General features: G+C 42.1%; 1 protein-coding gene across 1 annotated transcript in view; it reads left to right on the top strand.

Moving 5' to 3' along the window:
• The window catches only part of mlxip (MLX interacting protein), an 84,205-nt gene that overhangs the window by 12,498 nt on the left and 45,648 nt on the right, over nt 1-26,059 (top strand). The window contains exons 2-6 of the mRNA XM_068005790.1: nt 12,819-12,925; nt 19,778-19,863; nt 20,233-20,322; nt 20,544-20,585; nt 23,189-23,411. Coding sequence (XP_067861891.1) covers nt 12,819-12,925; nt 19,778-19,863; nt 20,233-20,322; nt 20,544-20,585; nt 23,189-23,411 — 548 coding nt within the window. The remainder of the gene's footprint in view (nt 1-12,818; nt 12,926-19,777; nt 19,864-20,232; nt 20,323-20,543; nt 20,586-23,188; nt 23,412-26,059) is intronic.

The raw sequence follows: 26,059 nt of genomic DNA, 5'->3' as shown, positions 1-26,059 counted from the left end.
TCCTGACTTGTGCCTTGTAGATGGTGGAAAGGCTTTGGGGAGTCAGGAGGTGAGTCACTCGCCGCAGCATACCCAGCCTCTGACCTGCTCTCGTAGCCACAGTATTTATATGGCTGGTCCAGTTAAGTTTCTGGTCAATGGTGACCCCCAGGATGTTGATGGTGGGGTATTCGCCGATGGTAATGCCGTTGAATGTCAAAGGGAGGTGGTTAGACTCTCTCTTGTTGGAGATGGTCATTGCCTGGCACTTATCTGGCGCGAATGTTACTTGCCACTTATGAGCCCAAGCCTGGATGTTGTCCAGGTCTTGCTGCATGCGGGTTCCGTACTGCTTCATTATTTGAGGGGTTGCGAATGGAACTGAACACTGTGCAATCATCAGCGAACATCCCCATTTCTGACCTTATGATGGAGGGAAGGTCATTGATGAAGCAGCTGAAGATGGTTGGGCCAAGGACACTGCCCTGAGGAACTCCTGCAGCAATGTCCTGGGGCTGAGATGATTGGCCTCCAACAACCACTACCATCTTCCTGTGTGCTAGGTATGACTCCAGCCACTGGAGAGTTTTCCCCCTGATTCCCATTGACTTCAATTTTACTAGGGCTCCTTAATGCCACACTCGGTCAAATGCTGCCTTGATGTCAAGGGCAGTCACTCTCACCTCACCTCTGGAATTCAGCTCTTTTGTCCATGTTTGGATCAAGGCTGTAATGAGGTCTGGAGCCGAGTGGTCCTGGCGGAACCCAAACCGAGCATCGGCGCGCAGGTTATTGGTGAGTAAGTGCCACTTGATAGCACTGTCGATGACACCTTCCATCACTTTGCTGATGATTGAGAGTAGACTGATGGGGCGATAATTGGCCGGATTGGATTTGTCCTGCTTTTTGTGGACAGGACATACCTGGGCAATTTTCCACATTGTCGGGTAGATGCCAGTGTTGTAGCTGTACTGGAACAGCTACACCATTATTTGCACCGCAGCCAGCTAGACTGAAAAATAATAGCGTGGGTGACCTGGCAATAATGTGATTTATAGCCAACATGTAACTTTCAGCTTGGGAGGCCAACAAAGGAACCATTAGAGCTGTGGAGCCTCACCCCAGCAGTCTGGAAATGCATTTCTTTCCTATAGCTCTCATTTTTGGCAGTTTATTCTTGCCAGCTTTGATATTCAGAACGCTGTTAGTGTTTGAAAGCAATTACTTTCACGACCCCCACCTATTTCTACTTGTAAGGAAGGTGAAAGCATTGTAACGGCCTATCCACTGGGCATTCCTCTAATCCTGATTATTATGCACAATCTGGAGGAGGCGCATCGCTTAAGGCGCCTTAGCCAAAGACTGTACCAATTTTGCCACTACTCCCCCACAGGGTGTACAGGGAATGGATTTGAGGCACTGTCAGATGCCTCAAATCTGACATTTGAGGCATCTGACAAATCATTTTTGTCAGTTGCCTCAAATGTCAGATTTGAGGCATCTGTGCTTCAGCAAGGAACCAATTGGCTACCTCTGCGCGATGCTCCATGAAAGCCAAAATCTGCAGTCCATCTCCAGCAGGGCTTTGTCAGTGGCAATGAAGGTCCTCAATTTCTGCGGCGCCGGTTCTTTCCAGTTAGGCACTGGAGACCTCTGACATCAACCAAGGAGCTGCATTCAACAGGTGGCAGATGCTAACTTCTGCGTGGCATCCAACATCATTAAATGCTACACGTACTCCGCAGCAAAGAGACAGGTTCATCAGCTTCCACAGGATTGCTGACTTCCCCAGGGTGCAGGAGACTATCAATGGGACCCAAGTGCTGCTGAAGGCTCCACTTGAGGAACCTGTCATTTTTATGAGTCGGAAGAGTTATCACTCGCTGCATATGCTAATTGTCTGCGATGCCCAATTGAGGATTGATTCTGCATGTGAGCATCAGGGAAGCACTCACAATATGCAGACACCAGAGATTACTTTTTACAGCTTTTTTAAAAACTAATTAACTTATTAAAGTTGATTTAGGTTGATTTCAGAAGTTGCAGCTCACTTATCTCTCAATGCCGTACCTCAGTTTGACTTATGGGGGGTAATTTTAACCCCTAAGAATGGGTGGGCAGTAAAAAATGCATCCCAGCTCCATTCCAGGTTTAACCCTGGTTGCGCATGCAACACAAACCCGGAAGTCCCGTCCCCATTTAAAGCCGGGTGGGCTGATATTTAAATGGCATTGCACTTCATTGCAATAGTTAAGGCACTTAATTTTTTGTGTATTTAAAAATGTTAAAATGAATTTAACCGTACCCGTTCGGGTTTCCCATCGCTTCTGATTCAGGTCAGGTGTAAGCAGGCGAGACTAATTGGATCCATGAGGTGAGTGCCTTTTATTGCACTGCTTGTGGGCCTGGAGGAGCAGGAGTGCACCATCCAGGCCCAACAAACTCACCATGATCGGTCCCCCATTAACGGCCGAACCCCAACCCCGATGGTGGACCCCCCTCCCTTCCCCAGTGTTCTCCAAGGCCTACCCAATGTTGTCCACGTCCCCTGGTTTCTTTCCCAATCTCTTTCCCCCTCTGATTTGTGGCTCCTTTCCCTACTGACAGGCAGCCAGACTGTCAATCTGGCTGCCTGGCGCATGGGAAACCCGGAAGCACAAATACTTACTTACAATTGAGTTGCAATCACAGAATGCACTCACTTGACTTCCAGGTTCCCCACACGAATATCGATGCATGCGCTGGGTTCCTGGCTCTGAGCTAAAATCATGCCCCTGGCATCGGTTCCCAGCTATTTATAGTGCCATGTGGTTGGTCTGCAGGGTAAGTCAATGGCTGTGCCGTCCATGACTTCCCTGATTTGTCATTGACCTCGACATTCCAGCAAATTATGGCGTAAATATAGATCGATATGAACAGGGAGCAGAAAAGACTAAATAACGATGTGCGTCGCCAAACTCGCCGTTCCAGCAAATTCAGGCCCAATATTTTTTTGTCTTCACCGTTTAGAATCTACTCTTCACATATGCTAAAGTTTATCTCCACTTCTTTTCAAAAACTCAGTCATTATCAAAATAAGTTTCCTTCCATACACAAAATGTAGTTTTCTTGACAATTCTAATGCAGACTAAAGAAAAAAAATTGCATTTTTATAGCGACTTTCACAACCTCAGGCCATCCCAAAGCACTTCACAGCCAATTAAGTACTTTTTGAAGTGTAGTCACTATTGTAATGTAGGAAATGCGGAAGCCAATTTGCGATTAGGAGTATTACGGTTCCCACCGCTTATGGCGGGCGCCTTCGTGCGAACGCGATTTGCCTGCTATTCGGGATGACCGGTATAACGTGGTAGCATTATTACTGCATAACAAGTGTTCCTTCTGTGTTGTGGCCTTTTGCCCAGTTATTTCCAGATCCACACTGACCTGCGGTTTTATTTAAACTACAGTAAGTGCTTGGTACGAACTGTAACTCCACACCAATTTGGAGGGGATTAGAAGGGATTAAGTACACAAAAGGTAATTGAACATTGTTATTTACTTATTTAGATTTATGTTTGTTCTTGTACTCAGTCCGCCTTAACGAGGAGTGAACTAGTAAATTCTGCCCAAAATAAACAGAGTATTTAAGACACCATAACCTGCAACTTTGAAATTGACATTAACACAAATGGATTTTGCTTTTTGCCCGATATGTGATTTCCCGTTTTAAACATGGATGTTTTAAGTGCTGGGGTCTGTATTACTTGGTTACAGTACGTTACAGCACTGAAGGAGACCATTGGGCCCATCGTGCCTATGACGACTCTTTGAAAGAGCTATCCAATTAGTCCCACTCCTCTGCTCTTTCCCTATAGCCCTGTAAATTTTTTCCCTTCATATTTATCCAATTCCTTTTTGAAAGTTATTATTGAATCTGCTTCCACCACCCTTTCAGGCAGTGCATTCCAGATCATAATAACTCTGCTTAAAAAAATGTTGCCTCATGTTGCCTCTGGTTCTTTTGCCAATCACCTTAAATTTGTGTCCTCTGGTTACCGACCCTTCAGCCACTGGCAACAGTTTCTCCTTATTTACTCTATCAAAACCGTTCATGATTTTGAACACCTCTATCAAATCTCCCCATAACCGTCTCTGTTCCAAGGAGGAAAATCCCAGCTTCTCCATTCTCTCCACATAACTGAAGTCCCTCATCCCTGCTACCATTCTAGTAAATCTCTTTGGCATCCTCTCTAAGGCCTTGACATCCTTTCTAAAGTGTGGTGCCCAGAATTGAACATAATACTTCAGCTGAGGCCTAACGAGTGTTTTATAAAAGTTTAGCATCACTTTCTTGTTTTTGTAGTCTGTGCTTCTATTAATAAAGCCCAGGTCTCAAATGCTTTTTTAACAGCCTCCTCAATTTGTCTTGCCACCTTCAAAGATTTACTTGCATACATCCCCAGTTTCTCTGTTCCTGTATCCCCATTTAAAATTGTACCATTTTAGTTTATATTCACACTTCTCTGCATTAAATTTCATCTGTTGTGTCTGCCCATTTCACTAGTCTGTCTACGTCCTCCTGAAGTCTTTTACTATCCCTCCGCATTGTTTACTACATTCCCGAGTTTTGTTTCATCTGCAAACTTTGAAATTATACCCTGTAAACCCAAGCCCAAGTCATTAATATATATCAAAACAGCAATGGTCCTAATACCAACCCCTGGGGAACACCACTGTATACTTCCCTCCAGTCTGAAAAACAACCGTTCATCACTATTCTCTGCATTCTGCCCCTTAGCCAATTTTGTATCCATGCTGCCACTGTCCCTTTAATCCCATGGGCTTTAATTTTGCTAACAAGTCTATTATGTGATACTTCATCAGATGCCTTTTGAAAGTCCATATACACATCAACCGCACTAATCAAACCCTCATCAAAGAACTCAATCAAGTTAGTCAAACACAATTTGCCTTTTACAAATTTGTGCTGACTTTCATTTATTTGCCCGTACTTTTTCAAATGTCAATTAATTTTGTCCTGGATTATTGTCTCTAAAAGTTCCCCCACCACTGACGTTAGGCTGACTGGCCTGTAATTACCAAATTTATCCCTCTCCCCTTTTTTGAATAGGGGTGTAATGTTTGCAATCCACCAATCCTCTGGCACTGCTCCCATATCGAAGGAAGATTTGAAGATTTTGCCCAGAGCCTCTGCAATTTCTACTCTTACTCTTCAGTAACCTAGGATGCATCCCACCTGGACCGGGTGACTTTTCTACTTTGCGTACTGCCAACCATTTAAGTACCTCCTCTTTATCTATTTTTATCTTATCCAATATTACTATGACCACCTCCTTTACTGCTACATTGGCAGCATCCTCTTCACTGGAGAAGACCGATATGAAGTATTCACTTAGTACCTCAGCCATACTCTCTGCCTCCACGAGAAGATCTCCTTTTTTAGTCCCTAATCTGCCCCACCCTTCCTTTGACTACCCTTTTACTTATTTATATGTTTATAAAAGACTTTTGGGTTCCCTTTTATGTTAGCTGCTAATCTAACCTTTATGTTAGCTGCTAATCACTAGTCCCCAAATGCTCCCCCATTGAAACATGCTCCACTTGATTTCCCAGAACTATATCCAGCACTGCTTTGTTCCTCACTGGGCTCGAAACACACTGATCAAGAAAGTTCTCTGGGCGACATGGACATGTTGGGCCGAAGGGCCTGTTTCCATGTTGTAAACTTCTATTCTCATACTCTCTTGCCCCACTTATTCCCTTTTTTTAGATCTCCTCTGTACTTTCTGTATTCAGCTTGGTTCTGTACTGTCTTATGAACCATACATTTGTCATAATTCTCCTTTTTCTGTTTCATTTGAATCTGTATATCTTTAGTCCTCCAGGGAGCTCTAGCTTTGGATGTTCTTCCTTTCCCCCTCATGGGAATGTGTCTACTCTGTACCCGAACCATCTCCTCCTTGCAAACCTCCCATTGTTCAATTACTGTTTCGCCTACCAATTTTTCATTCCAGTCCACCAGGACAAGATCCCTTTTTAGCTCATTGAAATTAGCCCTCCTCCTGTGAAGTATTTTTACCTTTGATTGTTCCATGTCCTTTTCCATAACTATCCTAAATCTAATGATATGATCACTAGCCCCCAAATGCTCCCCCATTGAAACATGCTCCACTTGATTTCCCAGAACTATATCCAGCACTGCTTTGTTCCTCACTGGGCTTGAAACACACTGATCAAGAAAGTTCTCTTGTATACATTTCAGGACTTCTTTCCCCTTCTTCACCCATTACACTGTTACTATCTCAGTCTATATTGGGATAATTGAAATCCCTCCCTTTTCTACTCTATTGCATCTTTTTGCAATTTGCCTGCAAATTCACTTCTCTATCTCTTTCCCACTATTTGTTGGCCTATAGTATACACCCAAACTTCTTCATGGAGGTTTGTTCTGCTTCCATTCAAAAATAAACAATGTAGAGGCAAATCTAACTGCTTTCCCCTTCACTCAGAAACTGGGCGCTAGGCAACTTGCCATATCTAAGCTGTTCCAGAAAATATGAAAATGAGATAGCTATTTTTACTGAGGATTAAATACATCCCCACTGTAAGCTGTCCATCAATTTATAATCACACTAATAGGTTCAGATTTTTTAATGAAGAAAATTTTCCCTGTAATATCAAAATCAGTAGTATTTGCATTTCTGGTAATTTTAAACTTGATACGGTGTAAAGATTAAATTCCATTTGAAGCTGGAAGAATTTGATGAATTGGAAAACAATCCATTCTCTGTATTTTTTTTACCACTTTTATATTTTGTCCCTGCAATAATTGTCTATCTAAGGTTTTCAAACTGAGATCCCTAGGCCTAAGGAGTCAACTAGGGGATTCCAGGGAGTCCACAAGGTCATTAGATTTCTGTATTTGTTGATTCACTAGTTGTTTCTGTTATTGAATACTAAAACAATAACAACTTGAATTTATATAGCGGTTTTAATGTAGAAAAACTTCCCACAGCACTTCACAGACGAGAGGTAAACGAATGCTGAGTCATAGGAAAGATTGGGAGGGGTCACCAAAAGCATAGTCAAAGAAGTGGGTTTTTAAGGGGGGTTTTGAAGGAGGTGGATAGGCAGAGCGGTTTAGAAAGGAAATTCCAGAGTGCCAGGCCTATGTAACTGAAGCACAGTTATTGTTGATGGGATGAAGGTGGGGGTTGTGGTGCCAGTAGGGTTGGAGCGATTTAAACATAAGGATAAGAATTTTAAATTTGAAGCATTGGGTAACCAACGCCAATAAAGGTCAGCGAGGATGAGATGATGGATGAGCAGGATTTGGGTATTTGAAAGAGCTGTGTTTATGGAGTGCAAAGGAGGGAAGTGGACTAGGAAAACATTGGAGTATTCAAGTGTGGAGATGACAAAGATACGTATAAAGGTTTCAGTCAATGTTTTCTGCAAGGATAACAACACTGTTTTCCTTTGGGTAGCTGAAACTGTCTTCTGGAAATTGGGATGGAGGGTATTAAAGTAGACAGGAGTGTGTCAGTATTTGTAGGTGGTCTTCATCCAAAAAATTGAAAACATTGCTCTGAAGTATAAATTTACGCTGAAGATGCTAAAACTAAAAGGAAATTTCTGAGTATTTACTGCTTCACAAGCAGTTTACTTGTATCCCTTGGAGATAAGTGTAGGGAAACAGGAGGCAAGCATGAATTGTGTGAACATGGGTGTATTTGCTGCTGGAATACTTTTATTTACACATAATCAGCTCCAGGCAGATAGAAACCAGGATCCTGAATCTTGCTGTTGGAAACTATTGAAAATATTTCCCAGTATGTCAAGCAAAACCTTCACTGCTTAAAAACATGTTTTTCTTTTAAATGTTTGATATAGATTAAGCCTTAGTTCTTAATTTTCAACCAATACATTCATTGAGCCAGTAAGAAATAACAACCAACAGATGGGAAAGATTAAACTTTCTTACAAACAAAATTCACCCTTGCAGCCATCACTGTAATAAGAGTGGAAGCAGCTGCATTGTTTGTGGTAATAACGGCTGCAGCATAAATTCACTTATTTTCATGAGAAACAAATGTCGAGATAGAAAAGGGTACAAAAGCAAAATAGGAAAGGCAAAACAGAGTCTGAGAAACAAATAACAAAAGATTGAACAGGAAGAAAATGGGGGAAACAAATGAAGGGTAGAAAAGTAAATGCCAATGAAAAAGAAACTATGAAAATAGTGGAAAATTAAGACATTCTTCAGGAAAAATGCCAGGTTCATCCAGTAGTTTATAGAAGTTATATATGCAAGCTAGAACGAATGATTTGAGATATAGAAAGGATATTTTTAAACAAAAGTGAAAATGAGACAGTAAAACAAAGAACAGATAATTTGAACAGTTTGGAGCGCAAGAGAGAAGAGAACTGAGTGAGTTTAAATAGGACCCATAGGAAAAGCCTATGTAAACTGGCACTAGTTAAGTATGTTTCAAATTGTATTTTTTTGTCTCGAGATGCCCATAATAAATGTTCATAATAACCACTTAATGTACAATGTAAACTAGTATTATTTCTGGCTTTTTTCTGTTTCCGTTTAATTTCTCTTCTGTTTTGGTCTACAAGTCCTCTGTTTATGTGTTGATGCTGGTATAGTCTAAATTGAGCCTAGCTATGTAGTTTAGAATTTCCTGTTGCTTCCCATAGGGAGTGCAAAACAACTGATACTGGTAGTAGGACTGCCAGACATACAGTTCATACTGAATATTATCCTTTTTTGAGTGGAGAGGGCCGTGAAAGAACGAGACTAAGCAATGTTGGCTGTTTTTAGTAAACACCATCTGCAAAACCATTATATGCAGTGTATCAATAGCTGTAACACAGTTTGAAGTGATGATATATCAAACTATTTGGGTGTTGTTTATTGTTATCTGAAGAGATTATGCTGCAGCCTTCTAATATGCCCCTAGCTATGTGTTGTGTGTCTTGTGTGCTCAATAAACTTACTGTTTCCTTGTAAATGGGATTCCTATACACCTCTTAAATAATGTAATAGAGTATCAGTGTCGGGAAGGCACATTCTTGCAGGTAAATTTACAGTATTTGGTTGTTATTTAATGACTTATATTCTATATAATATATAAAAACAATGTTTGTTTGGCAACACTTTTCATTGTCTAGTTTATACTCGATATTTTTGACTGATATTAAATAGCAGATGCTGAACCAAAGTGTGGAGATGAAGTCTTCTTTCTTTTGGAAGTCCTTCATTGAAAATGTTTCTTCCACTCAGTTTCCAAATGTATGTGTACAGCAATCAACTTGACATTTAAATGTGTTTTGACCCCAGGGCTGTTGACAGGACTAGAAAAATTGCAGTCTCCCTAGGATAACCAATTGTGTAGGTTTATGGGCTTGTAGATTGTTAAATTGAAACTAATGTGAGTTACAGTAACAGAGCCACTTAAGTATTTGAAGTAACCCTATAGAACTAAATTTTGTTTTAAAAGTCAAGACAGATGTTAAAGACTTGAATTCTGCTTATCCTTTTCTTCCCCTCCTTTCCCATTCTTTTTCTGGCCTATAATTTCATTTTTTCCATGCCTAGTCTAACCTAATCTGCCTTCTATTCATGTGTTTTTGGTTTTAAAAAAAACTTTTACTTGTTTTTTCTCTCTTGACTCCCACTCTCTTGGTCATGCCATAACCCAGTTAATGGGTCATTTAAAACAAAATTAGGATGGTTGATGATGGAATTAGTAACCTTGTCCATTGAACAAGAGTGTGCCCAGATAAGTACACTCATCTGCACCATTGTAAGGGTTAATGTGTTGGCCTGTAACAGTCCCAAAACCTAGCCATGGTTGTCTTATTGTATGTGAAGATATGGAACATTTAGTAATTTGATACTAAACATAGAAAATCTTGTTTAACAATGCAAAAATCCTGGAACAAAAGACATTTTTTATATTTGTAAGCAGTAATTTATTAATCCCCAATTTAAGTGATTTTACTAGGCTATATATCTTTTTAGCTTTTGAAGCAGAAATAAAATCTAAGATTAAGTCAGGCCAATTGAAATTTTTCACTCTGACATGCAAAATATTTTTAAGAATGTTCACAATATGAGACCATTGTAAACTAAAATATAATTCTGTTATCATTAAAATCGAAACTGTGCAGAAAAATGGCAAATTGCCCATGTGTACAAGACTACAAAGTGGAGCAGCTAGAGATGGGCAATAAATGCTGCCTTGCTAGCGTCGTCCACACCCCAAGAATAAATGGAAAAAAAAAGTGGTGAGTTGATGTTCAGTAGTGTAGTCATAGCCCAGAGGGAGATAGGAGCAGCCAGATAGTGGGAGCTTAGCCTAAAGCAGGCCGAGGTCCTGTTGTCCTATGGTAATACCTTTGTCAACAAGTTTAAAAATGTCAAGATAAGAGAAGAGAGCTGCAAGTTCAGGGGGAGATCGATTAGAATGGGTAATGGAAGAAGAGAAACTTAGCTGGCCAGTGTCACAGTGGTGGTTCTTGGTGTAAAAACTGAGAAGATAAGAGGTCAGAGAGAAGATTTCAGGAGGATCAAGAAGGCTGAGAACAGGAGAAGGGGTCAGATTCAAGGGAGGGGGGACCTCACGGCCAAAGAGCTAAGAGGGCAATGGAAGGAGAGCTCATCATTCTGTTGCACTTGAAATTTTCTTGAGGTGGGTGCATAGGGATTTGCAATTAAGGCCTTTGGTGAGAACAAATTGTTCAAGATCAAAAAGGGGAAGGTCAGAGGGCTTGGTGAAAAACCTGGTATGGACTGATATTTGGAGAGATGATCAGGGAGAGCGATTGGGGGATTAGCTCGTTCTCTGGATTACTAGTCCAGTAACATGATCACTGCACTATCCAATAAACAATAACTAAAGAAGTAAAGCACACACAACAATCAAAAAACACTTGCACACTCTGCTTTTCATCTTACCATTTTACCAACAAATGCACAAAAAGGTTAAAGTGCATATGCTGTGTGATAGGAGTTTTGGGATCACGGGCCCAACGACTATGTTAATAATTTTTTATTTACTAGTCAAAAATGCAATTATCCACATCTAGATTCCTAATTAGCCATATGTGGCTAGTGGCTAATATATTGGACAGCACTGAGCTATAGTGAAAAAAAATGTCTTCATAACTATAACTTGTCATCCCTTGGTAACGTTCTAGTCCATCTGCTTAAGTGGTCCTTATCACTCTGAATGTTTATCTACCTTTTATATTTATGCCCTGATCACATAGCTTGGTGTCATCAGCAAATTTAATATTCCAATAAATGCTCTCCTGCAAATCATTTGAGTTGTGTGAATAGCAATGGCTCAAATAGACCTCCGTAAAACTGCACCTGTCACTGCCCCACAAACACACTCTTCTATTTATCATCACCGTCTGCTTCTCACTGCTAAACCAATTTGCAGTCCTAATAGCTAATTTTCAATGAATTCTTTAAGTTCCACTTCTGACTGGATTGAATCCATCTCCAGTATTATGATCACTTAGTCACCCCGAGTTTCCACGTGTTGGCTATCCCCACGCTCCTCCACTGTGCTATGCAGAACTGCCCCATGTAAAGATACACAAAGTACCCAAAGGACTTGTACATCCGCCCTGCATCAAAATACACAGAGCTTCCCTGTGACAAATGCAGTCAGTCTGCTTCAGGATACGCAGAGCCTCACTGTGCTCTTTTTATATCAACATTAATCCCTCTGTATTTGCACTGTGCCTGCTTGGATGTGTGGAAACTTAGTCAACTCATAAAACCCATGAAAATTGGGTTCTCAGCGCTTCTGGGTCTCAGGAGATTGGGAGTCTTATATTAAAGTGCTGTCAATACTGCAGGATTATAATGGGTCACTCCTTCAATGTAAAACTGCCTTCAGAACATTACACCAAGAGTGTGAATGGAGGAGTGCACACACCAACCCCACTGCTGGGTGCAATTTGTATTGATCTGATGAAACAGCAGCACGTTGCAGTCCCCTGGGCACTCAGGTTACCTCAGAGCAGTATTGTCACTAGGATTTAGTGAAGGCAAGAAAAGTTCTTGGGTTGTGTTCGTTTGAACAGTGAAACAGTTGGCAGTACAGGTTAAAATGCAGATTTCATGCTTCCAAATTTGTTTCAGTCTGGAGAGACTATGAAATCAGTTAAGAGCATCACGTAAATAGTTTCTTGGTTTATGTGTGATTTTATTTTTCCCCTATGGTATACAGCTACGTGCTTATAAAATATACTAGCGACAGCATGTTGAATTTTGCATCTCTAGAAAGTAAAGCATGAACATTGCGTTATCTTCCTTCAACTCTGTGACCACATACGCATTCCATACCAGATTCCCCTTCGACCTGACCCCCCAGCATCCATGGACCCACAATATACCTCACTCCTAACCTCGTGTGCGCTGTCAATATTGCACTCCCCTCCAATATTGCCTTTAACCTGACCTTCATGTATGCCTTTAATGCTGTACTCTCCTCCACCACACTTGTTCATGTCCATCTGCACTCCATGCTTAGCCTGGTTATTGCTTTTGAACAGATTCTTTGATTTATGTGTTGCTTGGTGGAATCTGTAACTTTTTTAAAATGTCAAAGATAGGCAAGTCTAACTTGAGCCCAAATTAACAGAGGTTTAAGGGGTAGATCTGAAATCAAGCACTCTTGTTTGTAGTCAGATAATTTGCTGTTTTACACAAGAATTATTGTAGTTAATGCACTTCAAATATTGCTAACCTAGACCTATTTAATCTGTTGAAACAGTAATATATTGATATTCAATACATTTGTTTCTAGCGGAAAATTGGTTTCCCCTAAATGGAAAAATTTTAAAGGATTAAAACTTCTATGGAGAGACAAGATTCGACTGAACAATGCTATCTGGAGGGCATGGTACATGCAGTGTAAGTGAAATGTCTTTACTTCTTTTTCTCACCCAATATTTAGGTTTTGCAGTTTTTGATGAACTACACTGTGATTTAGATGTTACCTGTTTCAGTTCATTTCATCACATGATGTTGTGCTATCTTATCAAGTGTACCCCTCCTCACTTCTCCAACCTCCTTGAATACAAAGTCGTCAGGAGTCCCCTCAGGTCAGTTTCTTGCAGAGTGCTCACCTGACTAGGAATTGGAGGTCAAACTTATCTTTATTATCCACCAAGTTGGCAGCCATTAAATATTCTTGTGTCTGAGCAGGTTTTTCAACATTGGCCATAACAAACAACAGATTAATTTAAACTTTTGAAAATTGGAATATTGTGATCCTTACAGGGTTGTTTTTTTTGCAGTAAGAGCCTCCAAAAAAGCATTTTTAAAATGACTGGTGCTTCTCAAGTACGTTTGCTATTTTGCTGACTCCTAAACCCAACATCAGAAAAAAGAACGAGAAGTTATTAGTTACTAAGTGTAGTGTTTTTGGGAAACAGTTCTTACTAGAAACAATCTGATTTTTGAATTTTTTTCATCAATGTGTACATAGAATTATTTCTAGTGCATGTATATAGAGAATCCTTTAGGGAGAAATAGATATCCACAGCTTCTTGCTGTCACCATGTCACATCCTGACAGGGCTCTGTTGCCACTCTTTGCTTATGTCTACTTTAAAATTAGCACATAAGAAAAATACAGGGTTATTAAATTATTTTCCAAATTGTTTCCTCATCACCGCCCCAACCCCCCCATCAACTCCACTTCCCAGCACAAGTGCATGTACTATAAGTGGATGCAACATTTCAATCAAGAAGACAGGGAAATTACTTGCTCTCATGCCTCTGCTATTGCTGTACAAAAATGGCTTAAGTTGACTACTATTCACTTGATGCAAAGTGCCTGGTATTATCCCTGTCAGATGGCATGGCTTAATCATACATCTACCTATACCATCCAGTAGAGTGTATAGTTTCTAATCCTGATTTTCCACAGCTGCTTTCTCTTCAATTTACTTACCTGTTTGCTCTTCTCTGAAGACTGACTGACTTAATTTGGAAATACAGTTCCACAAGCACTAGCAGCTCTCTGATATTTCACCTATGAGGCCATTCTTTTCTTGAGCCTAGATCATTTGTTTTCAAACTAGGATCCCCAAATCCTTGGGGGAGTAGTAAGTTGTATGGAGATACCATCAGAAAACTACCGACTGAGGTAAAAGTTCACAAAAATTTTAACTAAAATCACAATACACATAGCCTTTTCACATGAAGTTCTGTGCAGGTTGCTTTCAGATATCTTCTAAACTCTCTTATCCCCAACATAATTTAGTCTACACAATGTATTCCTGTCCATCTCTAATTATTTGTGTGGTCCACTCTCGCCCTCCCACTTTTCCCATTGAAAGCATTGACTCCTTGGTGATACTTGTACCCAAATAGTTATTCATCTTTTGACAGTGTAAGTAGGCTATTTGACTGTGACGGCCAAAATTCTACAGATTCTGGAATGGTTCCTGCAGATTGGAGGGTAGCAAATGTAACCCCACTATTTAAGAAAGGAGGGAAAGAGAAAACAGGGAACTACAGACCTGTTAGCCTGACATCCCCTTGAAAATCCTAGAATCTATTATAAAGGGTGTGATAACAGGATACTTAGAAAATAATAATAGGATTTGGTAGAGTCAACATGGATTTATGAAAGGGAAATCATGTTTGACAAGCCTATTGGAGTTCTTTGAGGATGGAACTAGTAGAATAGATAAGGGGGAACCAGTGGATATGGTGTGTTTGGATTTTCAGAAAGCTTTCAATAAGGTCTCACACAGGAGGTTGGTGAACAAAGTTAGAGCACATGGAATTGGGGGTAATATACTGGTGTGGATTGAGAATTGGTTAACAGACAGAAAACAAAGAGTAGGAATAAACGGGTCTTTTTCAGGTTGGCAGACTGACTAGTGGGGTACTGCAGAGATCGGTGTTTGGGCCCCAGCTATTCACAATCTATATCAATGATTTGGATGAGGGGACCAAATGTAATATTACCAAGTTTGCTGATGTTACAAAACTGGACGTCCCCCTCTCAAACAAATATACCGCTTTGGATATTGTTGAGGGGGATGACTTATCAGGGGAAGGCAGCAGCAGCCAACTTCCTGGCACCAGGGGTAGCTCTGCTGCACAGGCTGGGAGGAAAAAGAGTGGAAGAGCTATAGTGGTAGGGGATTCTATCGTAAGGGGAACAGACAGGCGTTTCTGTGGCCGTAAACGTGACTCCAGGATGGTTTGTTGCCTCCCTGGTGCCAGGGTCATGGATGTCACTGAGCGGCTACAGGGCATTCTCAAGGGGGAGGGTGAGCAGGCAGAGGTCGTGGTCCACATTGGGACCAACGACATAGGTAGGAAGGGAGATGAGGTCCTGCATCAAGAATTTAGGGAGCTAGGTAGCAGATTAAAGAGCAGGACCTCAAAGGTTGTAATCTCTGGATTACTCCCAGTGCCACGGGCTAGTGAGTATAGAAATAGGAGGATAGAACAGATGAATGCGTGGCTAAAGAGTTGGTGCAGGAGGGAGGGTTTCAGTTTCCTGGATCACTGGGCCTGCTTCTGGGGAAGGTGGGACTTGTACAAGTCGGACGGGTTGCACCTGAACCAGAGCGGGACAAATATCCTTGCGGGGAGGTTTGCTAGCACTGTTGGGGGGGGTTTAAACTAACTTGGCAGGGGGATGGGATACAGAGTGGAGCTACAATAGGGGGTGATGTGCAGCCAAATATAGAGAAAAAAAACAAGTCAGCTTGGAAGACAGGGCAAATATGTAAGGGCAAGGCTGGATGGCATCTATTTTAATGCAAGGAGTCTTGCGAATAAGGAGGATGAACTGAAGGTGTTGATAAACACATGGGAGTATGATATTGTTGCTGTCACAGAGACATGGTTGAGGGAGGGGCAAGACTGGCAGCTCAATATTCCGGGGTACAGAATCTTCAGGCGAGACAGAGGGGGAGTCGCAATATTAATTAAAGAATCAATTACTGCCATAAGGAGGGATGATATATTAGCAGGTTCCTCTAATGAGGCCATATGGGTGGAGCTTAAAAACAAAAAGGGGGCAAGCACTTTGATGGGAGTGTACTATAGGCCCCCAAACAGTCAGGGGGAGATAGAGGAACAGATATGTAGGCAAATCTCAGAAAATTGTGCAAATAATAGGGTAATAATAGTGGGGGATTTCAACTTCCCCAATATTAACTGGGATACCAGAGTGTAAAAGGCTTAGAGGGTACAAAATTCTTAACGTGCATCCAGGAGAGCTTTTTGAGCCAGCATGTAGAAAGTCCTACAAGAGAGGGGGCGGTACTGGACCTAATTCTAGGGAATGTGGCCGGCCAAGTGGAAGAAGTGCTAGTAGGTGAGCACTTTGGTGACAGTGACCATAATTCGGTGAGATTTAAGGTGGTCATGGAAAAGGACAGGGAGGGGCCGGAAATAAAGGTTCTAAATTGGGGGAAGGCCGATTTTAATAGGATAAGGCAGGATCTGGCCAAAATGGACTGGGATCAGCTGCTTGTAGGAAAATCCGCATCGGAGCAATGGGAGTCTTTCAGAAGGGAGATTGAGACCATACAATGGCAACATGTTCCCGTAAAAGTCAAGGGTGGTTCCAAGAACTCCAGGGAACCTTGGATGTCAGGGGATATACGAGAATGGATTAGGAAAAAAAGGAGGGCTTTTGGCAGATACAAAAGGCTAAAGACGGAGGAAGCCCTAGAGGAGTACAAAAAGTGCAGGGGGATACTTAAAAAAGAAATTAGGAGATCAAGGAGGGGCCATGAAATAACACTGGCGAGCAAAATAAAGGAAAATCCTAAGATGTTTTATAAGTATATTAAGGGTAAGAGGATGACTAGGGAAAAAATAGGGCCCATTAGGGACAAAAATGGCAATCTGTGTGTGGAGCCGGCAGATGTAGGAGGGGTTCTAAATGAATTTTTTGCATCTGTTTTCACTATGGAGAAGGACGATGTAGACATAGAAATACGGCAGGGGGACTGTGATATACTCGAACATATTAACATCGAGCGGGAGGAGGTATTGGCGGTTTTAGCAGGCCTAAAAATGGATAAATCCCCAGGCCCAGACGAAATGTATCCCAGGCTACTGTGTGAGGCAAAGGAGGAGATTGCGGGGGCTCTGACACATATATTCAGAACCTCTCTGGCCACAGGGGATGTGCCAGAGGACTGGAGAACCGCTAATGTAATACCATTATTCAAGAAGGGGAGTAGGGAAAAACCGGGGAACTACAGGCCAGTGAGCCTAACATCAGTGGTAGGAAAATTATTGGAAAAAATTCTGAAGGACAAAATTAGTCTCCACTTGGAGAAGCAAGGATTAATCAGGGATAGTCAACATGGCTTTGTCAAGGGAAGATCATGTCTGACTAATTTGATTGAATTTTTTGAGGGGGTGACTAGGCGTGTGGATGAGGGTAACGCAGTGGATGTGGTATACATGGATTTCAGTAAGGCCTTCGATAAAGTCCCCCACAGGAGACTGGTCAAGAAGGTACGAGCCCATGGAATCCAGGGTGCCTTGGCACTTTGGATACAAAACTGGCTTAGTGGCAGAAGGCAGAGGGTGATGGTCGAAGGTTGTTTTTGTGACTGGAAGCCTGTGGCCAGTGGGGTACCACAGGGATCGGTGCTGGGTCCCTTGCTGTTTGTGGTCTACATTAATGACTTGGATATGAATGTAAAAGGTATGATCAGTAAGTTCGCTGATGATACAAAGATTGGTAGGGTGGTAAATAGTGAGGAGGATAGCCTCAGTCTGCAGGACGATATAGATGGGTTGGTCAGATGGACGGAACAGTGGCAAATGGAATTTAACCCGGAAATGTGCGAGGTGATGCACTTTGGAGGGACTAACAAGGCAAGGGAATACACAATGAATGGGAGGACCCTAGGCAAGACAGAGGGTCAGAGGGATCTTGGTGTGCAAGTTCACAGATCCCTGAAGGCGGCGGAACAGGTAGATAAGGTGGTAAAGAAGGCATATGGGATACTTGCCTTTATTAGCCGAGGCATAGAATATAAGAGCAAGGAGGTTATGATGGAGCTGTATAAAACACTGGTTAGGCCACAGCTGGAGTACTGTGTGCAGTTCTGGTCGCCACACTACAGGAATGATGTGATCGCTTTGGAGAGGGTGCAGAGGAGATTCACCAGGATGTTACCAGGGCTGGAGCGCTTCAGCTATGAAGAGAGACTGGGAAGATTGGGTTTGTTTTCCTTGGAGCAGAGGAGGCTGAGGGGGGACATGATTGAGGTGTACAAAATTATGAGGGGCACAGATAGGATGGATACTAAGGAGCTTTTTCCCTTCGTTGAGGGTTCTATAACAAGGGGACATAGATTCAAGGTAAAAGGCGGGAGGTTTAGAGGGGATTTGAGAAAGAACTTTTTCACCCAGAGGGTGGTTGGAGTCTGGAACTCACTGCCTGAAAGGGTTGTGGAGGCAGGAACCCTCACAACATTCAAGAAGCATTTGGATGAGCACTTGAAATGCCATAGCATACAAGGCTACGGACCAAATGCTGGAATATGGGATTAGATTAGACAGGGCTGATGGCCGGCGCGGACACGATGGGCCGAAGGGCCTCTATCCGTGCTGTATGACTCTATGACTCTATGGATGGGAATGTGAGTTGTGAGGAGGATGCAAAGAGGCTTCAAGGGGATACAGACAGGCTGAGTGAGTGGGCAAGAACATGACAGATGGAATATAACGTGGAAAAATGTGAAGTTATCCACTTTGGTAGGAAAAACAGAAATGCAGAGTATTTTTTAAATGGTGAGAGATTGGGAAATGTTGATGTTCAAAGGGACCTCGGTGTCCTTGTACATGAGTCACTGAAAGTTAACATGCAGGTGCAGCAAGCAATTAGGAAGGCAAATGGTATGTTGGCCTTTGTTACAAGAGGATTTGAGTACAGGAGTAAAGATGTCTTACTGCAATTATATAGGGCCTTGGTGTGACTGCACCTGGAATATTGTGTACAATTTTGTTCTCCTTACCTAAGAAAGGATATACTTGCCACAGAGGGAGTGCAACAAAGGTTCACCAGACTGATTCCTGGGATGGCGGGATTGTCGTATGAGGAGAGATTGAATATATTGGGCCTGTATTCTCTAGAGTTTAGAAGAATGAGAGGTGATCTCATTGAAACGTACAAAATTCTTACAGGGCTTGGCAGGGCAGATGCAGGGAGGATGTTTGCCCTCGCTGGGGAGTCCAGAACCAGGGGTCACAGTCTCAGAATAAGGGGTAGGCCATTTAGGACTGAGATGGGGAGAAATGTGTTCACTCAGAGGGTGGTGAATCTTTGGAATTCTCTCCCCCAGAGGGCTGTGAAGGCTCAGTCATTGATTACATTCAAAACAGAGATCGATAGATTTCTAGATATTAAAGGCATCAAGAGATATGGGGATAGTGCAGGAAAATGGCGTTGAGGTAGAAGATCAGTCATGATCTTGTTGAATGGCGGAGCAGGCTCGAGGGGCTGGATGGCCTACTCCTGCTCCTGTTTCTTATGTTCTTATGATATTTAACCTGATACTTTCCTCACTGAAACCCACATGTGCACTTCCAGCAGAGGTTGCCAGATAGTGTTTGGGAGCAGAAACTCTGGCTGTTTTTCTCTCTTCCCCATCCCTGCCCAGCTAACTTTGGCGGCTAATGCAAGACTTGATTTTTTTTTTGAATGGTTGATGTTGTAAAATGTTATTCTTATTTGGTTATGTAACAAGATTTTGTTTTTTTTTAGATGTAGAAAAACGCGACAACCCCGTCTGTCATTTCGTTACTCCACTAGATGGAACTATTGAGTTTGATGAGCCTCGAAGACCTGAAGTAAGTCGATGTGAAACTCCCATATAACATGGGTGATTACTTTTGTAGGAAGATTCTTCTCTTTCAGAGCACTTTAAAATACTCAATATTCCAGTTCTTGCATATGATTTTTTTCCTCCTTTTTTGTGCTTCCTGGCATAACTTTTCAGTTTGATTTCTTCAGTTATCTGCATCAGCAGGGTTTCCACTTACCCCTGTAATTGAGAAGAAAAATGTCTTAAATTTCCAAGCTTGCAATTTCTAGTGAGCAGGATGTACATTTGTATTATTTGTACGTTTTTGTAACTTGATCATTTTGGGTTCATTGTACAAGCTATTAAATGCTGTATAGAGTTGTGAGATTTTGAATGAGTCCTGTTCTTTTCCTAGGCAGCTGTAACAGAAGGAAAATTCTGGAAAAGAAGAATCGAGATTGTAATAAGAGAGTATCACAAATGGCGCACATATTTCAAAAAAAGGGTATGTTGCTTAATTTCTGGTGTTTAATATTAGATGATTCTGCTGTTTCTAAGTTACTTAGCATTTTGTGCCCTGAAAATATGTTTGAGTTCTTCTGCTACATTTTAAGGGAGTTGAGAAGTCAATTAACTAATAGAATGAATGGAGCATTTCTTGGAGCTTTCTGCAATGAACATTTCACAGTGTTCTTCCTTCAATGTTTTATTTTTTCTCTCTTCCAGTTGCAAAAGCACAAAGATGAAGACCTTTCAAGTTTAATTAAAGTAAGTTTAAAATGAAAAACAAGCTCATTCACTGAAGATGAGCTCTTTTTAAATATTGCACCTGTTTGTGCTTGTAATGCCAACAGTCTGATCTGATACCAAGCTTGGATTTTGTTCAAAAGGGATGATTGCATTGGATCACCGTATGTTCAGTTGGAAGTATACGATGTTTCTGAATGTCGCTCTTGGGTTACATATGCATTATTTAACTTAAGCTACTAGTATCATTTTGTCCTATAGTTGAAGGTAACTATAATGATTGCATTTGGACGTAGGTTAACAGGTGAGTGATTTTGATTACTTTCACGTTTGCATTGAGTGTGATTATTGTCAATGTTCACCATAGATTCTTCCATATATACTTTTAACAAGTCCTGTAAAAGCAACTGTCAGATATGCTTGTTCATGCATTGCAATTTGTATATTAGCACAATCTTGTGAGCTAATATTCTGTTCCCATGTACCGTACATGGATTGCTTGGAGGCCTATTGTTACAACTTGGATAGCCAGGTGGTGAAGGATAGAATACTAGAGCCTGGTCTTAGTTACTTCCAAGCCCTTATTCACAGAGCTCCACATTACACCTACTCCACACCCTGGATAAGCTCTCATATAAATGGATACAAGAGTCCCCAGTTGATACGCACCACCTGAATACAATTAACACTAATTGATATAAATCCTTTGGATACATTTAACACGTATCACTCCTTACTCAGCGAGTTCTTGAACTTGGCTGAGCTGTAATGACAAGCATTGCTTCCTTGCCGATAGAGCTAAATTGCCCACCTCCTTGCTGATCATTTCTAGCTTCTCATCCTGCCAACTCATTGATTTCATAGTCCTCATCCACAAGTCCCTCTATCTATGGCCACCTTGCACCCTACTAACCTTCTACATTCCAGCTCACACTCATTGCTATTCTGAACCTGGACCGTTGTGTGTTTATCTCCCCCACTAGTCCCTGTTCTACCTTTGTTTGCAGAGCCTTTAGCCATTGTGGCCCTGTTGTTGTTTAGAATTCTTTCTTTCTGAATCCTTAAGCCTTGCTAGAATCCTCCTTGCCTTCAAAAGGTTCCCTAAGATTTGCCTCTTTGTTCACTTAATGCTCTTGCACTTCCTGCTGAATCCTAGTGTCTGAATCCTATCTCTCTCTTTACCCCCTGCCACCCCCCCAAACCCTGTTAAGAAGTTTTACTTCATTAAAGGTGTTAAGCAAACTGTTTAAGCTACTTCTTAAAAGCTGGCTGTGATAATGGACAGCAAAAGATGAACACTGCCATCTGCTGGATGTGAAATTGAATTACTTTCTAAACTTAATTTGGAGTGTCTCATTTTAAAAAAAAAACACCTTTTGAGTGTGTGTCCTTTGGAAACAGCCATTTATTTTTAAGTTCCAGCATTCTGATGTATCCTATACAGTGTCATTTATGAATTGTGTTATCAGTGCCCCTTGCTGTCTCAGGGGTACAGTAATGGGAGGAAGCATTGAATCTTAGGATTTAATTTTTTGTGGAAAAAATGATGGTATTAGTTTTCTCTCCAGTTCTCTAATGCATCTGATCAGTTCCCTTCGTCCACCTGTTTGTCTCCGATGTACCTCATTGAAATAATACTTCTGTTTCTTCTGTCGTAGCTATGGGATATAACCCATCCCACCCCACCCCTGTTCTAAAATTGGATTATTTTGTGATGCATTTTACAAGTAATTAAATCAGTTTTAGTATTTTTAAGATCACTTTCAAACTGAACTGCAAAGCCACAAACTTCAAGATTAATAGAAAATAACTTTTTATTTTTCATCCCCCACATCATCCTGCAGAAGCCACTAAACCCTGTGCTCGATGCTCTGGACCACTGGCATCTTGCCCTGCTGCTTAGTTATTGAAGTGTTCTAGCATGATGCTTCAGCTCTTAGGCCAGTCAAAAACTAATGAAGTTCGATTCCAGCAAATGGAGATGAGCTTGAATGATGATTAATTAGGATTTGAACCTGTGATTATCTTGGGAGACTTGGTTTGTGCTTGAGAACTTTTGCAGTTTTTAAAATACATTAGATAATGTAATAGCTGCATAAATGTATTTCTGATTATTATACCTTTAATATTAGAAAATATACAGAAGAATGCAAACTGCTTAATTCATTTGTAAATAGTGTTCTGGTTTTGACATTTTTTAGCTTCCCATGGAAAGCATGTTTTCTGATTTTGGACAGATGGTCAAAGGGGACGTTTCTCACATTGGTCATGCATGCTTCTTAGTAGGCTAACTAAGGATAGTCTTAGTGCTGTCTGAAAATCTCAGCTGAGCTTTTCTTTCTCTTGTCAGCTGAAGGGTGTTTTGTGGGGGGGACCTTTTGAAAAAATATCAAGTTTAGAATTTGTAAGTTACCACTGGGAATGCTGTTGGTTTCTTAACAACAAAAAGAAAGTGTGAATTTCACCAGTTCATTCCACACGGGATATTTAGCATTTGTTGACTAAAAGCATTTGATCAACAGTATCCTGGTTGGAAGAATGGTCTCATAAATCATTAAGCATTTGATAAAAGTTGCTTGTATTTTTGCCACACTAATTATTCTTTCTATCACATTGGTGTACAGCTTTCTGGGTTTGATGATGGCTGTCCCGAAGCCTGCTGTATTTCATTTCAAGATGATGATTTGGCAGTATGGCGCACAAAGAGAAAAGGAAGTGATACACCAGTTCCTATGGAGGAGGACCAGCTCTTGGATATGGACATGTTAATGTCTGAATTCTCTGACACGCTTTTTTCAACTTTGTCCTCGCACCATCCAGTTGCCTGGCCCAACCCTAGAGAGATTGGTTAGTGACAATTGCAAGGCATGTTTTGTTACATAGCAAACTTTTTCAAAAGTGTTATTTTATAAAAGGCTTGATGTATCAGTTCAACTTTTAAAAAAAAAAGTCCTAATAATAATTGTGTAAAATGCATCTGTATTTGTTTGCAATCTGTGGGAAGTTTTATGTGTTTTAGATTAATCAAAATTGTCTTTGATCATTATCAAACTTTCACTAAAAGAAACTGGCAATTGTGTCACATATTGATGGAGATGGTGATGCCCTACCTGCTCCAGGTCAGGCTATATGTCTTGCTCTTGCGTTCATGTGCATGGTGACAAGTTTCACAAGTACTGGGAGTGTACTTTGGGACATGTGCCTTGGTTTTTGGCACACCTGGACAGAGTAAGCACAAGCTGAAATAAAATTAAATTGCAAGATCAGACTCTTTATCAGTACTTTTCACCAATGTCAGAACACGGATGATAATAGACCAAGTAGCAGACTTCTACTCATCCAGTGTTTGGGGGCAGGGTGGAGGGAAGAGAGAGAAAAGGGAGTTGGGGGATATCATCTCCCAGCGTCAACATCTTGCATGTTAGTATGATGATGAATCGTAGAATCATAGAATGATACAATACAGAAGGAGGCCATTTGGCCCATTATGCCTGTGCCAACTTTTAAATAGAGCGATCCAATTAGCCCCACTCCCCTGCTCTTTCCTATAGCTCTGCACGTTCCCACCTTTCAAGTATTTATCCAATTCCCTTTTGAAACTTATTATTGAATCTGTTTCCACCACCCTTTCAGGCAATGCATTCCAGATCATAACAATTTGCTGTGTAATTTTTTTTCCCTCATGTTGCCTCTGGTCCTTTTGCCAATTACCTTAAATCTGTGCCTCTGGTTACTGACTCTCTGCCACTGGAAACCATTGCTCCCTATTTACTGTATCAAAACCGTTCATGATTTTGAACACTTCTATCAAATCTCCCCATAACCTTCTCTGCTCTAAGGAGAACAACCCCAGTTTTTCTAGTCTCTCCACATAACTGAAATCTTTTATCCCTGGTACCATTCTAATAAACCTCCTCTGCACCATCTCTAAGGCCTTGACATCCTTCCTAAAGTGGGGTGCCCAGAATTGGTCACAATACATCAGCTGGGGCCTAGCTGGGTAACGCGCCCAGTGAAATCGGTGTTCTTCGCACGCGATCGCAGCCTAATTGAAGGTACTTGCACGTGCTTCCAGGTTTCCCGTTGCAGACCTGCACAGTAGGCGCACTGCGCACCCGCATCACAGGCTGTCAGCAGGAGGAGCCCTATTTAAAGGGGCAGTCCTCCAATGCTCCTCCTGCAGCAAAGAACCATATTGGCAGCATGGAGCAGGCCAGAGGCAAGGCTGCTCCAAGGTTTTCTGACTCCTCACTCCAGGTGCTGCTCAATGGGGTCAGGAGGAGGAGGGAAACGTTTTTCCCATCAGACGGGAGGAAGTGGCCTGCCTCTGCCACCAAGAAGGCCTGGCTCGAGGTGGCAGAGGAGGTCAGCAGCAGCAGCAACGTCGCCCGAACCTGGGTCCAGTGCAGGGAAGCGCTTTAATGACCTAACCAGGTCAGCCAAAGTGAGTATACTTGCGCGTTCTCCCACACTCCGTCTTTCATATCACCTCCACCACCACACAAATCCTTCTGCACTGCCACCACAACGCTCTCACATCATTCCTCACATCCACTCGACCATCCTCCTCACCTTGCCTGCACATACTCACCGCCCCAGTTCCATTTCGAACACTGCCATGCAACCCAATCCTCATATAATCTCATGGCTATGTCTCACATGCACCCTCCCATGCATCTCCCTCACGGTCACCCCCACCCACACCAATGCATGCAGCGGGTCACTATGCAACCATCACTCAATCACGCCTCTCTGTGTTTTGCCTTGATAGGAGAAGAGATGCCTGGGAAAGGGCAAGGACCGGAGGGGGCCTGCCGCCCCAAGTGGTCCTAACGGACGCGGAGCAGCAGGCAATAGAAATAAGCCGCACGCTGGAGTGCCTGTCCGTGGCGGACGCCGAGACTGGGAGTGCACAAGTGGCTGGTGACGGAAATCTAACACTCAGCATTCATGATAGCGAATGATCTTAACATCACTTGGCATCTGCAGCACCTCAACATCTTAATGTTGCTTTCTGTTCTCTTGCAGGGCCATCTGCGACTGCCTCGACTGCGGAGGGTGATTCCTCAGAGGATCTGCCGGCCTCTGAGGGGGCATCGTCACTTCTGAGCCAGCCATCCACCAGTGCAGATACAAACACCTCGATGGGTCCCCGTCCTCAGTTAGTTGTGGTTGCACACGGTGAGTCACCACGCACATGTGAGCACGAGCAGACCCTGGTGGCAGGGGCAGCTGTGCAGAGTCCTCGTCAGTGGGAGCACTATTCTCCAGGCTCTGCTCAGCTGGACCCAGATGCTGAACCCTGGGGACCAGCCATGAAAAGGAGAGTCATCGAGGGGCAGCAGCACATTGCCGAAGTGCTGGAACCGTTGCCACGCGCACTCTCCACAATCGCGCAGAGGATGAAGGAGTCGAACTCCTGCATGAGTGGAATACTGTCACAGGGACATGAAGACATCTCTGAGATAGTGTCGCGGGTAGGTGCAGGAATGTCT

This window comes from Heptranchias perlo, chromosome 25 (assembly GCF_035084215.1).
Source record: "Heptranchias perlo isolate sHepPer1 chromosome 25, sHepPer1.hap1, whole genome shotgun sequence".
NCBI lineage: Eukaryota > Metazoa > Chordata > Chondrichthyes > Hexanchiformes > Hexanchidae > Heptranchias > Heptranchias perlo.
The sequence above is the reverse complement of the archived record's forward strand: the minus strand, read 5'-3'. Positions and strand labels throughout refer to the sequence as shown.